This window comes from Rosa rugosa, chromosome 2, assembly GCF_958449725.1.
Source record: "Rosa rugosa chromosome 2, drRosRugo1.1, whole genome shotgun sequence".
In the NCBI taxonomy this organism is placed as follows: domain Eukaryota; kingdom Viridiplantae; phylum Streptophyta; class Magnoliopsida; order Rosales; family Rosaceae; genus Rosa; species Rosa rugosa.
Genome location: NC_084821.1, coordinates 7,860,748 through 7,874,644, shown reverse-complemented (window position 1 = coordinate 7,874,644; position 13,897 = coordinate 7,860,748). Strand labels below are relative to the sequence as shown.

The window sequence follows — 13,897 nt, the reverse complement described above, 5'->3', positions numbered from 1 at the left end:
AAACACTAAGCAGGTCTAAACATACTTTTGAAAGAGCCCTTATTGTAAGAATGGGTTGTGCGAAACTTTCTCACTAGCAAAGCTTGTGAATAATGAAAACCAGAACCTTTGGACGACCTTAGATTAATAGGCTCATTCCCATCAGCCTAAGCAAGAGAAGAAGCAAGCCGAACAACCATCTCATCAATGGTAGCCATCAGAAAATGAAAGAGAGGAACCAACTAGGGTTTGGGGGTCTAGGGTTTACTCCAGACCCAGAGAAAGTTGCAGCGGCTAGGGTTTCACAATTTTCATGATTTTCTATTCTCAAATATGTTTTGATTTGTTATATATATATATACAGATCCTATCCAGAGCGAGGCCTCGCTCGCTCTGAAATTAAAGTGCGAGGTTAGAGTTTAGGGTCACTTTTCGGTCGTATATCCACATCTCGACCGTTCAGTTTTTAGGTACTAATGTATAGATCATCTCTGTAAAATTTCAGCCAAATTGATGGTCGTTAAGGCATTGATAACTGCCTTAAAGCTAGTATGGTTCAGGTTGGACAGATTCAGTTCATCCATTGGTTTAAGCGAGTTAGATGCCTTAAAGATCATCAATTTGGCTGAAATTTTGCAGAGATGATCTATACATTAGTACCTAAAAACTGAACGGTCGAGATGTGGATATGAGACCGAAAAGTGACCCTAAACTCTAACCTCGCACTTTAATTTCAGAGCGAGGCCTCGCTCTGGATAGGATCTATATATATATATATGAGGCCCGTTCTAGAGAGGACCTCCTTACTTTAAGATTTTGAGGATTTTTATTATTTTACACAAGTATGTGACATAATTCAATTATCTCAACCGTTGATCATTTAGATTCCTATGCAAGAATGATGTCTACAAAAAATGAACCAAATCTATAATCATTTGGTCATTCAAAATTGTGTAAATAAATGTAATTTGTTAGATAAAATTAAAACAAACATTGTGCTAATCAAATGATTAAACATTTTTCGATTTAGCTAATTTTGTTTAGGATTCATATGTGTGTAGGTAATTAGAGAATGAGTGGTACGGTTGTGATTATTATAATACATCCTAAAAATAAAAAGATCCTCACTTTTCAAGTTTAAGGAGGTTCTTTCTTGATCCTCCCTCATATATATATATATATATATATATATATAAGATGACTAATTATCTACAATTATAATCAATTTATTAGGTATGAAGGAGAAAACCAAGTAACCAACTAGCATTTAATCCGATGAAAAAAAACAAATTTTTCAACAAAAATGATGTAAAGTTCCAAGCAAGGAAAAACCATGATTTAATGTTGCTAGTTGTAGTTGTTTGATTGCCTAGCTCACTCAATGAACAACTATTTTTGGGTGAATGAGAAAACAAAATATGGATTTCACAAAATGTAAGGGAAGAATGTACAATTTCTTATGTTGCGGTAGTTTTCACAAAATTAAAGTTTATTTTGACATCAAAGCCACCGGTTGATATCTTGTTAATTCTATGCGATTTTGTTCAATTGTATTGTATGCTATTAGATACACTCGAGTCAATTTCGCGATGTTTCATTGCAGAAATTTTATCCTATTTGGGTGCCATTTTTAGTAAATACTCAACACTTAAGTAATGGATTAGCTCATACAGTGAATTGTTACCATCCAAGTAGTTGAAATCTACGTTAAAAAAAAAAAAATACTAAATTCTTTTATAGTATTGTATTGTACGCCTCCTTGGTTCCTTGATGGGCAGTTGGTCCCTCCTCCTTTGTGCACTTTCAGACTTTCTCATTGGCAACATTATTTGTGTGTAAAGGGGTAATTACGTAGTTTCCAAATCCACGGTGAGTATTACAGCCCGACTTTCTCCGCCAGACTTGTGTATGACCTCAAACCCTATATATAGCAATACTTCTCTCCCTAAAATATTCTCAGAAGAGGAAGAAGAGGTAGATAGACGACCTAGAGATTAGTGCACCACAACATTACACTGTCGACCGCTGCCACAAGTCTGAAACAGACGGTCAAAGAAACCCCACCCCATCACCTCATGATGCATGAGCTGGATCGATCATTCTATTATTAACCATCCCTATCTCTGTTTTTTTTTTTTTTTTAAGAATTAACCATCCCTTTCGAAATTTCTCTCTCTCTCTCTGAATATTTGAGCCTCCTCTTGGTGTTATTATCCATGATGAATGACTGGAAATACCGCATTCAATTTTTCTGGGTGGGTGGAGGGGTCATAACTCTCAAAAGCTCCTGAAACTCACCTGCGGAAAAAGAAAGAGAAAAGAGATGAAAGCCCTCTTTTATTTTTTATTTGTTTACTCTGTTGCTTCCTTCAAGTAAGACCACTACTCTGTCAGATTTGTGTTATAGCTAGAGGTGAGATCAGAGATATACATATTCAATCGCTTTCCCTTTCCCTTTCCCTTTCCCTGATTCTCATGGAAGACAATGACACTCCAGCTTGTTTAATACAAAACCCTTCTTGAATTTTTTTTTTTTTTTTTTGCAGGACTCTTTAACTTTATGCTTATTTTTTCCTAATTAATTTTTAATTTCTCTTTTTTATTACTTATTTCTGGGTTTGTCAGTGCGGCCTGATTTTGGTTGAATTCGCACGGATTTAATTACTTTGTTTCCTGAAGCTGCAAGGAGCTAGGTTTCGGTTTCTTCCCTGGAGGTTTTAATTTTAGTAAGTCTCAAAGTATGTTTGGTTATTTTTTAGCAAAGATCTCTCTATTAACATCTCTAATTGTTTACTTAGGGTTAGGGTTCATGCAAGAAGTTATTTACTCTGATAGCATGATTTTGATCTCTGTAAACTTTTCAATTGGAAACAGAGGTTTATAGACAGAAATCAAGCCGTGGACAGCCGGAATCGACACCGTTTTCTGGTAATTTTAAGATTTCTTTACCTTTCTAATCATATGACAAAATTATAAGAATTACTACTCCCAAGGATTATATATAGTGTAATAGAGATAGATTTCAGTAACAACTGGAAACGGAGTACTATTCTTGAACACGAAATTTGAATGTTACTGATCTCTAGATGTATAAATTCCAACCAACCAAGCAGTAATTCATAAAGACTATGGGAGATTGAGATTCTCTAATCACATTCTATACTTAATCTCCTTTTCTATATTTCCAATCAGATTAAGGAAACCATAGTAATTTCTGGTCTGCATGGTTGCATCACAAGGAAAAGTTAATGGCGGGATGTAAAATCATCCTGTAAATTAATTGTTATCCTGTTATAAAAAAGCTAGTTATTGGCAAGAAGAAAGAGTGGCCGGGATTGAAATTGCATCATGTAAATTGTTATTTTGTTGTCAATTAGCCAGCTATTTGAAAAAGGAGATAAATCAAGTCTTCTTTCTTGTTATGATGCAGAAGGATATAGATGTACCACATGTATATTTGTTTCCATATTTCCTTTTGAATTATATGTTGGTTTCATGAAGCTAGCAGTATAGATTGTTGGAATAATTTAGAACATGTATAGTTCTTACTGCTTAAAGATAGTGCAAGAGAGCTTTCTTCAGTCCACTCATGGAAGGGCAAAGGGTTTGGATTAGCTGCCGACTCATTCACTCAAACACGGTAGAGAAAACGGAAGGAATTTCTGCCGCGAATGTGTGAATGAATCGGGAGATAAATTTCATCCTTTTCTTCTCTGTGCTTGGACTGAAGGGAGCTCCCTTTACTGTCTTCTAATTGATTTTGTTACATAGGTGTTCCCATCCATGTTTTTCACAATAATAAAGTACACTCAAGTCTGCAGAAAATAAATCCAAAAATGATTGGGGCTCATTTCTCTAACCAAAGGGTACTTCACCATCCAGTGCTAGTCACTCATACTTCACTTTTCAGTACTATTCTCCCATACTATACCCTCTTCATCTCTATATTATCGGTCCTTACACTGTAGAGAGTGAAGGATGTACATATGTACATATATATATGGTTAGTTTAGTGACAGCCAGAGATTAAAAGACACGTTTGCCTGAGAATCGAAAGCAAACTTTTGCGAGTGAAGTGAAGTCACACTGCAAGCTTAAAAGAGCTGAACTCCATTGATGCTTTACATGTTAAACATGGAGGCTTGGTTGGTTGGGTGTCTACTTGTCTTTATTCTTTTGGAAGCGCATATTATGATGCAGCAGTATACTAATTTGAGGTAGCTAGGCATTGGTAATTTGGTTCTCTTATGTTATAGATAATAGATATAGATATAGATATAGAGCCCACTGTCTCTGTGGGGCTAAACGGCAGTCTCTCAGAGAACCCAGAAGCAGGAAAGCAGAGGTTGGAACTTGTAGCTATCAGCTTACACCTATGCTTCATTGGCCTTAGTGTCGTCAGCCCTATTGGTATGAATATAAAAAACCGATATCACATATTCACATAGATAAAAGTAAACTTTTTTTGTCTTGCATCAGTAAAAAGAATATGCATAAGTTACCTTACTCTTTATTCACCTTTCCCTTGTCGATTAACCTCATTTTTCAATTTCCTATTTTCTTTCAGATGAGTAAATTATTTGCAGTTTTTTGCGGACTTGTGATCTTGAATATGAATGCTTTCGATTAGAGAAGAACCCTAGGCAGGCTGTGGGATGAGAACCCTTCAACAAAAAATGTGATTCTTTTGGCATTATTTTTGCAAATTTGTGTGAAAATAACAAATTTCTCCTAGTGAAGTCAACTTTATAACGGATGCTATTGCGAATTTGGGTCACAGCTCGGATACCTCTATCACCTGGTCTAAGAAGCTGCCGCTTTCTGCCCTCTCCACTTTTAATTTCAATAAATTTAGTTTTTAGTTCCGATTGTATTATGAATTTCAAGTTATAATTTTCTTTTTCTCAAAAAAAAAAAAAAAAAGAGAAGAAATTTCTCTGAGTGTTTTGATTTTCTACTTTTCTTCTGTAGTGAAACCCTTCATCTGAAGTTCTGGAACCCTATTAAAATGGTTTAAAACTTCAAAAGGTGTGATGTGTATATGCATGTATATGATCTGAAGTGTATTTAAATATGCAGTTCATTGGGTGTCGATAATGGAAGTACAAATGAAGTGGCTTTTTAATTGTATTTTTCGAGTAATGGGCATCTCTTACTTATGGTCTTTGATTTGTACGTTATTTTATAGTTAGGTTAATATTCTTTCCATAAGGGGGGCTTGTTTTGGTTCCTAGGTAGCTCAGTTCATGTTGCCATGTTTCTGTTCCCTTATTTTATTACTATATGCATGAAGAGAACTCCCAGACGACAAATAACACCTGCTTTATCAAAGATAAAGTCACCAAATGTTTCTTGTATTACATAGATCTCGATCCTAAAACTTTGTACTTAGTAGTGGGAGAGTGTTGGATTAATGGAATTTGATGCCTCCCTTTTTCCACGAGAGATCTGTTTCAGATTATTTATGCAGAAGTCTTTTGACAAAGCACTTGATATCTACTAAATGATGTTTTTTTTTATGAAAATAAAATACTTAAATAAGGAAGCCTCTTGGGCAACCAATGTTTACAACGTCAAAAAGGCACTAGAAGCCTCACAAGGAACCCTATCATTCCAAGACATAGGAAAAGCAGCCTCATGTCCTAAATTTGCAATGGCATCAGCTACAAAGTTTGCTTCCCTATAGATATGTTTAAATGAAATTTGAGAAAAGGAAGTTGCAATAGTTCTAATGTCTTCAATTAATTTGAGCAGCCTCCAAGGTGGGGTCACCCCTCCATTAACTGCATCGATAACCAGCTTCGAGTCTCCTTCAACTTCAACTCTTGTGAAACCTTTGTCTTTGGCCGCAACCAGGCTATCCCTGAGAGTAGTAGCTTCTGCAACAGGGGTAGTAGAGTTGCCAATATACTTGGTGGCAGCGATAACTGGTCTTCCATCATGGTCTCTAATAACAAAACCACTAGCAGCTGAATCTCTACTAACTGAACCATCAAAGTTGATTTTAACAAAAGAACTAGGAGGAGCAGACCACTTAATTGTGGTTGAAATGTTTGAAGTTTTTGCTCCGCTAGTACTAGTATTAAAATCAGCGAAGCTTTTCATTATTGCTTCAACTGTCATAACAATTGACATAGGATTAGCAGTAGCTGCTCTGAAAATCACATTATTTCTAGTCTTCCAAACCTGCTAGCACAAAGTAATAATTTTTGCAAACAGGTCAGCGTTGTAAGGTTGTAGTAAGAATAGTTCCTCAAAAACTTTGAGATACCCATCCTCCCAGTCCACAGAGGTGTTAATGTTTGCCAGCCTCCAAACTTCCTTAGTAAAATCGCAATAACCAAATAAATGGTCAGCAATCTCATTATCTCTATTACAAAGAGGACAAGAATTATCATTAATAATTCCAAACCTGGAAAGCCTATCCCTTGTTTTGAGCCTTCCTCTAAGCAACAGCCAGCCAAAGATTTTAATTTTTGGCTGAACATTAAGCTGCCAGAGCTTACTAATCAACCTGGATTGGCTATGCTTATGAAGATGATCATATTGCAGCCACGTAGCAGATTTAATAGAAAATCTTCCATTTGAGGAAGGACCCCAAATATATTCATCTTCCTGTTCACAAACAGGTAAAGGAATGCCAAGAATCTGCTTCACAATATCAGGGTTTAGGACAGAAGCTAGCTTAGCCCTGTCCCATTTACCATTAACAATATACTCATCCACTGACTCGTCTAGATTAATCATATTCCGTCTATTATCAGGAATAACTTCAAGTAACTGACAATCAAAAGCCCAATTAAAGGTCTAGAACTTTATATTCTTACCGTTGCCTACAATCCACCTCATTCCTTTCATGATCAGGTCTCTTGCATCTAAGACGCCATTCCAAGCAATAGAGTTCTTCTGTTTCTTCTTGGCCTGAAAAAAAAAGAAACATTTCTTAGATACTTTCTTCTCATAATTTGAGACCACCAGTTATCCTTATCTTTAATTATTTTCCAAGCTAACTTTGCTATAGCTGCATTATTGAAATAAGCTGAAGGTCTAATGCCTAAGCCACCTGTTGACTTGGGTTGGCACACCTGCTCCCAAGCAACAGGAGCACATTTCATGTCTGAGCCCCAGAAAAAGGATCTGGTTTGTTTATCAATGTTGTTAGTCAACTTCTTTGGACATTTGAAGCAAGACATAATGTGATTAGGCATACCAGCAATATTAGAATTAATAAGTGTTAACCTACCTGCCCTTGAGAGGGTTCCTTTCTTCCATCCAGACATCTTATTAGATAAATTAAGTAACAGTTCTTTTGCATTTATAGGATCCTTCCAAAAAATAACATTATGGATACCCAAGTACTTACCTATTGTAGCCTTCTGCTGAATGTTCAAAATATTGACGATATCAGTTTTGAGACTAGAATTGACTTTTGGGGAGAAATAGAGAGAAGATTTATGATAATTAATTTTCTGTCCTGAAGCAGCAGCAAAGAGATCAAGAATTTTTGAAATGTTCCTGGCTCCTTTCTTAGTAGCCTTAGCAAAAATTAAACAGTCATCAGCAAACATGAGGTTAGAAATTCTAAAACCAAGCAGTGAGGATAGAAGGCCAACGTGTGACTTGTGGTTGATAGTTAGAGCATTTAGGTGCCTAATTAGAAGCTCCATAGCTAGGATGAAAATATAGGGAGAAAGAGGGTCACTCTGTCTAATACCTCTAGTTGGTTTGAACCAATACTAAATGATGTTAATACTTACTTGAAAAACACTTTCTGAAGCAATTACATGGTTAATTTAACATCTCCCAATGAAAACCTTAGCTCTCTCTATTGGTTAGCAATGAGTCTACCCACACTAACCAATGGGCTGCATTTCACCACTAGCGATGAGGTCTTCTCGACGAGCCACGGTAATCAAGCAGCCCTCTCAATGGAAGGTTTTCTAGGTCGAGCCAGTTGGTCTGTTTCTTCTCTGGGTCTGCCATATCGGCTCTACTCTAGCAGTCGTAGGTGGATCGGAGTTTGTTGGTGCCTTGGCGGCATTAGAGGATGCCATCGGCGGTGTTATGTTGTCCCAATTCGATCCGACTGTGAAACCCGGAGTAAGTAGGGGTTTCACTCTGTTCTTTACATTTCAACCGTCAGCGCCGATTAAGTTTTAGTCATTAGATTTCATTATCAAGTCTTTATGTTACCGGACAACTAACAAATTTTCAGTTTACTTACTTTGATCTACGGCGGTGTTTTTCCAACGCGAAGGTTATGTTACTCTTAAGTAAAACACTCATGTTGAGAGTATGAATCTCACATAGGAAATTGAGGACCTTGCATTATGAGTTTATAAGGATTTGAGCCACTCCATCAATTGCCAATTGATTTTGGATGTGAACCCCAGATTACTTTATCATGGTATTAGAGCGGGTTACTCACGTGTGCATGCTTCACGGCTACACGGGCGTTGAGAAATTATAAAGAAATGAAACGTCGTCATTTCAGGGCCAGCCAGGCTACGGTGAATGATGTGGCTGGGTTACTCACGTGTGCATGCTTCACGGCTACACGGGCTCCAACCCAAAGTTGTCCACGTGTACATTGTCAATTGATTTTAGATGTGAACTCCAAATATCGTTCTAGTTTAGATTTTGATATCGCTAAAAATGCCAAACCACATCGAGCGTGAAGAGAAAATGTTTCCAGCCAATGTCATATCTAGATTAGTGGCGTTGATATCGGTTAATCATAGATCTATTTACGTAATTTAAAAGTAATCTCCATGATTCCCTACTTTTCTGCTTCACTGCTCGTGTTGTTTAATCACAAATGGGGTACTTCTTCATTGTCATTGGACGGTTAAGTACGAGTCATCGAAGTAAGGAGCCAGCCATCTGCAGGCTTAACCGGCTTTCACTGGGACCAAGTGCCTTTTGTCTACTTTTTCAAATGCCCTATTTGAGATTTTTTCTTTTGCTCTTTTCGAAACCTCTTGAGGGTGAACTATATAGAGATGAATCTTCTGAGGTGTTGCATCATGACAATGTATATTACATTTACCAAGTTCATTTACAGGATGATGTCACGGTGCATTTTCAAGTTTAACCTGTTTATACGGTACTTCCCAATTCCCATGAACATTACAAAGCTATATATAATGAGAGCTCGAGAGAGAATCCACCGTCTCTCCAGATCTTCTCTGCACCATCTCAGACTGCCTCCCCCTGCTGGTTTGAGGGTCGGTCCCAACTGCCGAGGTTTTATGTCTTCTAGAGTTGTAGGTATTATTTCATTTTATTAATGGTCCGTCTCTTAATATGTTATTTGCGACTTAAATTTGGTATAAAATATTTAAAATTTCAAGCATAACTTTAGTACACAGAGTTTGAATCTCAAATCTTTTTCGTAGTATAGTTGTGTTAGGTTCTCATTTATAGGAATTGCGGATATTGAGTCGTAGCTTAGCCCAATTTTTATGTAATAGTTGTCACTAAAATCTTTATTGTGTGGTGTTTACAATATATATTTTTTTTTTTGGAAATAAAGTATAATAGAGAGCCGAAAGGTAACTCATTCGCTAGACGCACTGTCAATTTTTTTTTTTTTTTTTTTGTTAAATAAACAACTTATATACAACAACTAGTTTACTGTAAGTCGAATTCAAGACTTCTCACTTATAAAAAGAAGACTTATGTCACTAGACCAAATAGTGTTTGCCATTTTATTCCTTAATTTCAATGAAATTCAATTTAAGGGGAGTATAAATAGACATTCTACATTATAACATACAATTTCTCTCAAATGGGAAAAATGCAATACTGATAAGCACAAGCAAGTACCATATGTGACATACAGTATCATTTGATTTGTTCCGATATGTAATTGTTCAATGACTCCCTCTCACTTTTACTCTGGGTAGAAAAAACTAAGGCCTCGTTTGGTTCGCGGAAAGTAAGCATCAGGAAAGGAAAGTTGTTCATTTCCTGTGTGTTGGGATGCAAAAGGAAAGGAAATACTTTCCTGAAGCAAAGGAAAATAGGGGGGGAAATGGTTCATTCCATACTCCAAAGGAATCACTTTCCCCCATTCTTTCCTTGCATTTATTACTCACAACATATTATTTTATTCCATTAATTACATACTTTTTAACAACTTTCCGGATAACTTTCCTTACATTACCAAACATCGGAATGGAAAGTTATTCGGAAAGTTCATTTCCCTTCCCATGGGAAAGACAAAGGAACTACTTTCCTTTCCGCGAACCAAACGAGGCCTAACTGTTAATAGAAAATGAAAGACTCCCTTTTATTCTTTACAAAGACTACCTCTAAGCTCAACTCACTGCCAGAGCTTACTATTTTCTTAGTTGGCAAATGAAGAACTCTCTCACAGCTGAAGAGCCAAGTTAGGCTGCTGATTGTCCACCAAGAGCAAGGGCAGCAAAGATTGATCAATAGGCTCCTTTTGGTACCATTGAGTACTACTACTACTACTAGTAGCTCTTTCATTGGCAGAACATATTGCACTGTACCAGTCCGGCATTACTCCCTCATCCACAGGCTGCTGTTGTTCACTCCTCCCCAGATATTGGTGGTCTTTCCTCGAAAATGTACTGGTCCTCGAATATGTACTATTCCACCATTGGTGATTGACCTCATCAATCTGTTGCTCTGTCCACATACATGTACTGTTCCCCAATTGAAAAGAACCTTCACCAAGTTGTTGTCCTCTGCTCATAAAGGTACTGTTCCCCTGTCTGAAAGCACCCTCATTAAGCAGTTGTTCTTTGCTCATAAATGTACTATTCCCCATTTGAACATTACCACGATCAAGCTGTGGTTCTTTGCTCATAAATGAAGTCTTCCCCAGTAGAAAAGTACCCTGATCAAACTGTTGTTCTGTCCTCAAGAAAGTACTATTCCCAAATTGGAAATTAGCTTCATCAAGTTGGTCTTTCCTCATAAATGTGCTATTTCCCACTTGGAAGTTGCCATTCTCAGGCTGTTTCTCTTTACTCAAACATGTACTATTCCCCAAGTGAAAGTTCTCCACATCCAGCTGTTGCTCTTTCCTCATAAATGTACCATTCCCCAACAGAAAGTTACCCCCATTGAGCTGTTGTTCTTTCCTCAAAAATGTATTGTTTTCCAGAGGAAAGTTACTGTCGGCAAGATGTTGTTCTTTCCTCAGAAATGTATTGCTCCCCCATTGAGCACCACCCTCACCAAACAGTTGTTCATTTCTCATTGATGTACTGTTCCCCGATTGACAATTAACCTCTCCAAGCTGTTGTTCATTTCTCATAAATGCATTACTTCCCAAAGAATAATTAACGTCATCAAGATGTTGTTCGTTTCTCAAAAGTGTACTACTCTTGTCCCATGGGTTACAGCCGTCACCAAGCATTTCTAGAAAGCTACAATTTTCTTGCAGATCTTGTTCTGCACTGCGTTGGCTCCATTGAAGCTGCTGACCTGTCTGTGCAGATTTAGCTGCATTGTTGTTGTTCAGGTGTGAGCCAAAATCATTCCAGGAGGTTGATGCCTCACTCAAACTTGATAACATTGCAGATGAAGAGCGCAACGAAGATGATGATGGCTTCAAATAGGTACTTCTTCCGGCCATGATCTCTAGTAAACTTGACTGGTTGGATGATCCAGTACTAGACAACTGAGCTGGCTGAAGCTGCTGGTTTTCCTGGCGACTAGTATTGGCCAACCTATTCACGGCCCAAGAGAGTATGCCACTGTTTGAAGTCCCAGTACTACTAGGCAACTGATGAGCTTGCTGAAACTGCTGCTGGTTTTCTAGGGGGTTAGGCTTGCCCAACATGTCCACAGCCCTGAACTTCATGCCACTGCTTGAAGTCCCAGGACTACTGAAATCTCTAACAACACGGATATGTGACTCCAACCGAACATTGCTGTTTACATTTTGAGAATGGGCCCTGGCTTCTGTATCACCAGGCCCTACGAGCTCCATGTTTTGATTTAGATCAACAACCATTTTTCCCTTGTCACGATAGTTCGGAAGCATGCCTAACTGGGATGTGCTAGGAGGGTTCATGTTTCTCCTGTTAGCACTATCATTTATATGTATACCACCGTTGGTGGCTCTTGCATATCCTTGTGCAGAAGCATCACCGTGAAAATATGAAGCACTTGAATCAATGTTGGGCAAGTAATATGGGGAACCACGATGTATTTGACCATTAATGTTACCATCGAGAAGGTGACCAGGTACCTCTGGTGCTGGCAAAGCTAGGACTGGAGCAGGAGCCATGTAGTTCTGGGTTTGTATTGGACGAGTGGCTTGAGGCTGGCAATTCGGAGGTTGGCTGAAAGCTTGTACCAACTTACTTTCAGCTAGCATTTGAGCTGTTGGCCCCAAATTTTTAGCAAACTGCATCAAACTTTCTTTATATCCAGAATCACCATTATCAACCTACAAAAGAGATAGGTTGGATATAGGTAAGCAATGTTAATATTTGTGTGGTTAGTAGGGTGGTAATAAAGAAGTTAAAAGAAACAAAGATGGAACAAAGTGCATGTCAAATGAAACTCTTGTTTCGAGAGAACATTTTGGGTTGTCAAAATACAACCAGGGATCCATTGTCTACCAGGAAAGATTGAATCATTATGCAAGTAAGGGTATACTATGATATGCAAAGTTTGATAAACCTAGTTTTTGTGCCAGTACCATAAGTCACTTACATGAAGAAGTATCTTTGCAGAATCATGGACAACTGATAATAATGATTTATCCTCATCCGAAAGCCTATAAGTTTCACGCCTCTCTGATTCCATTAAGTTCGAGTTTCTACCATTTCTCATTCCTGTGAAAAGCAAAAGAGAAAGAAACCAAATCAGATTCCTTTTCATTACATGAATGTTTGAAGATGAAAATTCAACCAGATATCCCTCTCTAGTTATCTTCTAATCAACAGTCAATAAGCCATTGCAATAAGTTCAATAATAACATCTGTTGCAAGTAATAAGCATTCCTCAAAGGCATGATGAGTCGAGGGTAATGGCAAAACCGTATCACTTCTATCCTTTAAACATCATAATTTACAGTCCAACATATGAAAGATTTCTGAAGAAAAGTGTTTCTATATCTGTACTTACCGGAAGAGTTTGCATTAGATGAGCCTGCTTGACTTTTCCTTCTAACATATGGACCACGCGAGGAACTCGGTCGGCCAACTGATCTAGGAACGCTTCTATGTGAACCTCTGCCTTGATTTTGCGGCTTCCTACCAGGGCCTCTTTTTGTCAGTAAGAATTGTAACTGAAACTGTTCTGGATCAGCTCTTAGAGATTGGAAAAGCTGCTGCGCTAGCTCTTGTATAGCTCGAGCCTGAAAGCATTAATGTATTAGCATTGACAAATAAAACTAAGATCAACTTGGTAGTTTATGTCTACGAAGAATGTGCAATTCAACCAAGTAAGAAGTAGCTGACCTCTTGGTAAAAAACGGTGGTCGATGAATTGAAGTGCATTGCATTGGCGGATATTAGATGCACATCATGCTGTTAAATTCAAAAGGAATGAAAAACTAGGTAAATTGTTCATACATTGTTCAAGGAAAGCAAGTAAAAGAGTGTTTGGGAGTGAACCTCAAACTGTTGTAAGCTTGTATATTTTCCTTCCTGAAGTTTTGTCCTTATGGTTCCAAAATCCATTGGCTCTTTAATAATCCTGTAATAGGTCCAAACCTTCAAAAGCAAGTAATAGATCAGTGTTTTGAATAAGGAACAAAACATCTGAAAATGAGATTTTAGAAACCTAGTATAACTAACCTCTTGAGGGTCAACAGGCTTTGCGAATAAGTTGCATGTGTCCCTCCTATATTAAGCAGAGTGATCAAGATAAGAAACCATGTTTCATGTAAAAAAATCCGAGTTCTTAAATGGTGTTCTACTAAGCA

The 13,897-nt window shown here is 37.7% G+C and overlaps 1 protein-coding gene across 1 annotated transcript; it reads right to left on the bottom strand.

Annotated features, from left to right (window-relative positions):
* Nucleotides 1-10,354: 10,354 nt before the first annotated feature.
* Nucleotides 10,355-13,672, bottom strand: LOC133733175 (uncharacterized). The gene is made up of 5 exons (XM_062160801.1): nt 13,587-13,672; nt 13,431-13,499; nt 13,096-13,327; nt 12,682-12,803; nt 10,355-12,412 (listed from the first exon to the last, which is right to left on the bottom strand). The coding sequence occupies exons 1-5, from the start codon at nt 13,650-13,652 to the stop codon at nt 10,355-10,357; spliced, it is 2,547 nt and encodes an 848-aa protein (XP_062016785.1). The 5' UTR covers nt 13,653-13,672.
* Between the last annotated feature and the right edge of the window lie 225 nt (nt 13,673-13,897).

Bases quoted from the DNA above. Each gene is read 5' to 3' on its own strand.
- LOC133733175 (XM_062160801.1), bottom strand. From the start codon at position 13,652: ATGGATTTTGGAACCATAAGGACAAAACTTCAGGAAGGAAAATATACA. The intron at 13,328-13,430 runs GTCAGCTACTTC...TAATGCTTTCAG, and splicing joins CCACCGTTTTTTACCAAGAG to GCTCGAGCTATACAAGAGCT. The intron at 12,804-13,095 runs GTAAGTACAGAT...TGCTTTTCACAG, and splicing joins ATCTAATGCAAACTCTTCCG to GAATGAGAAATGGTAGAAAC.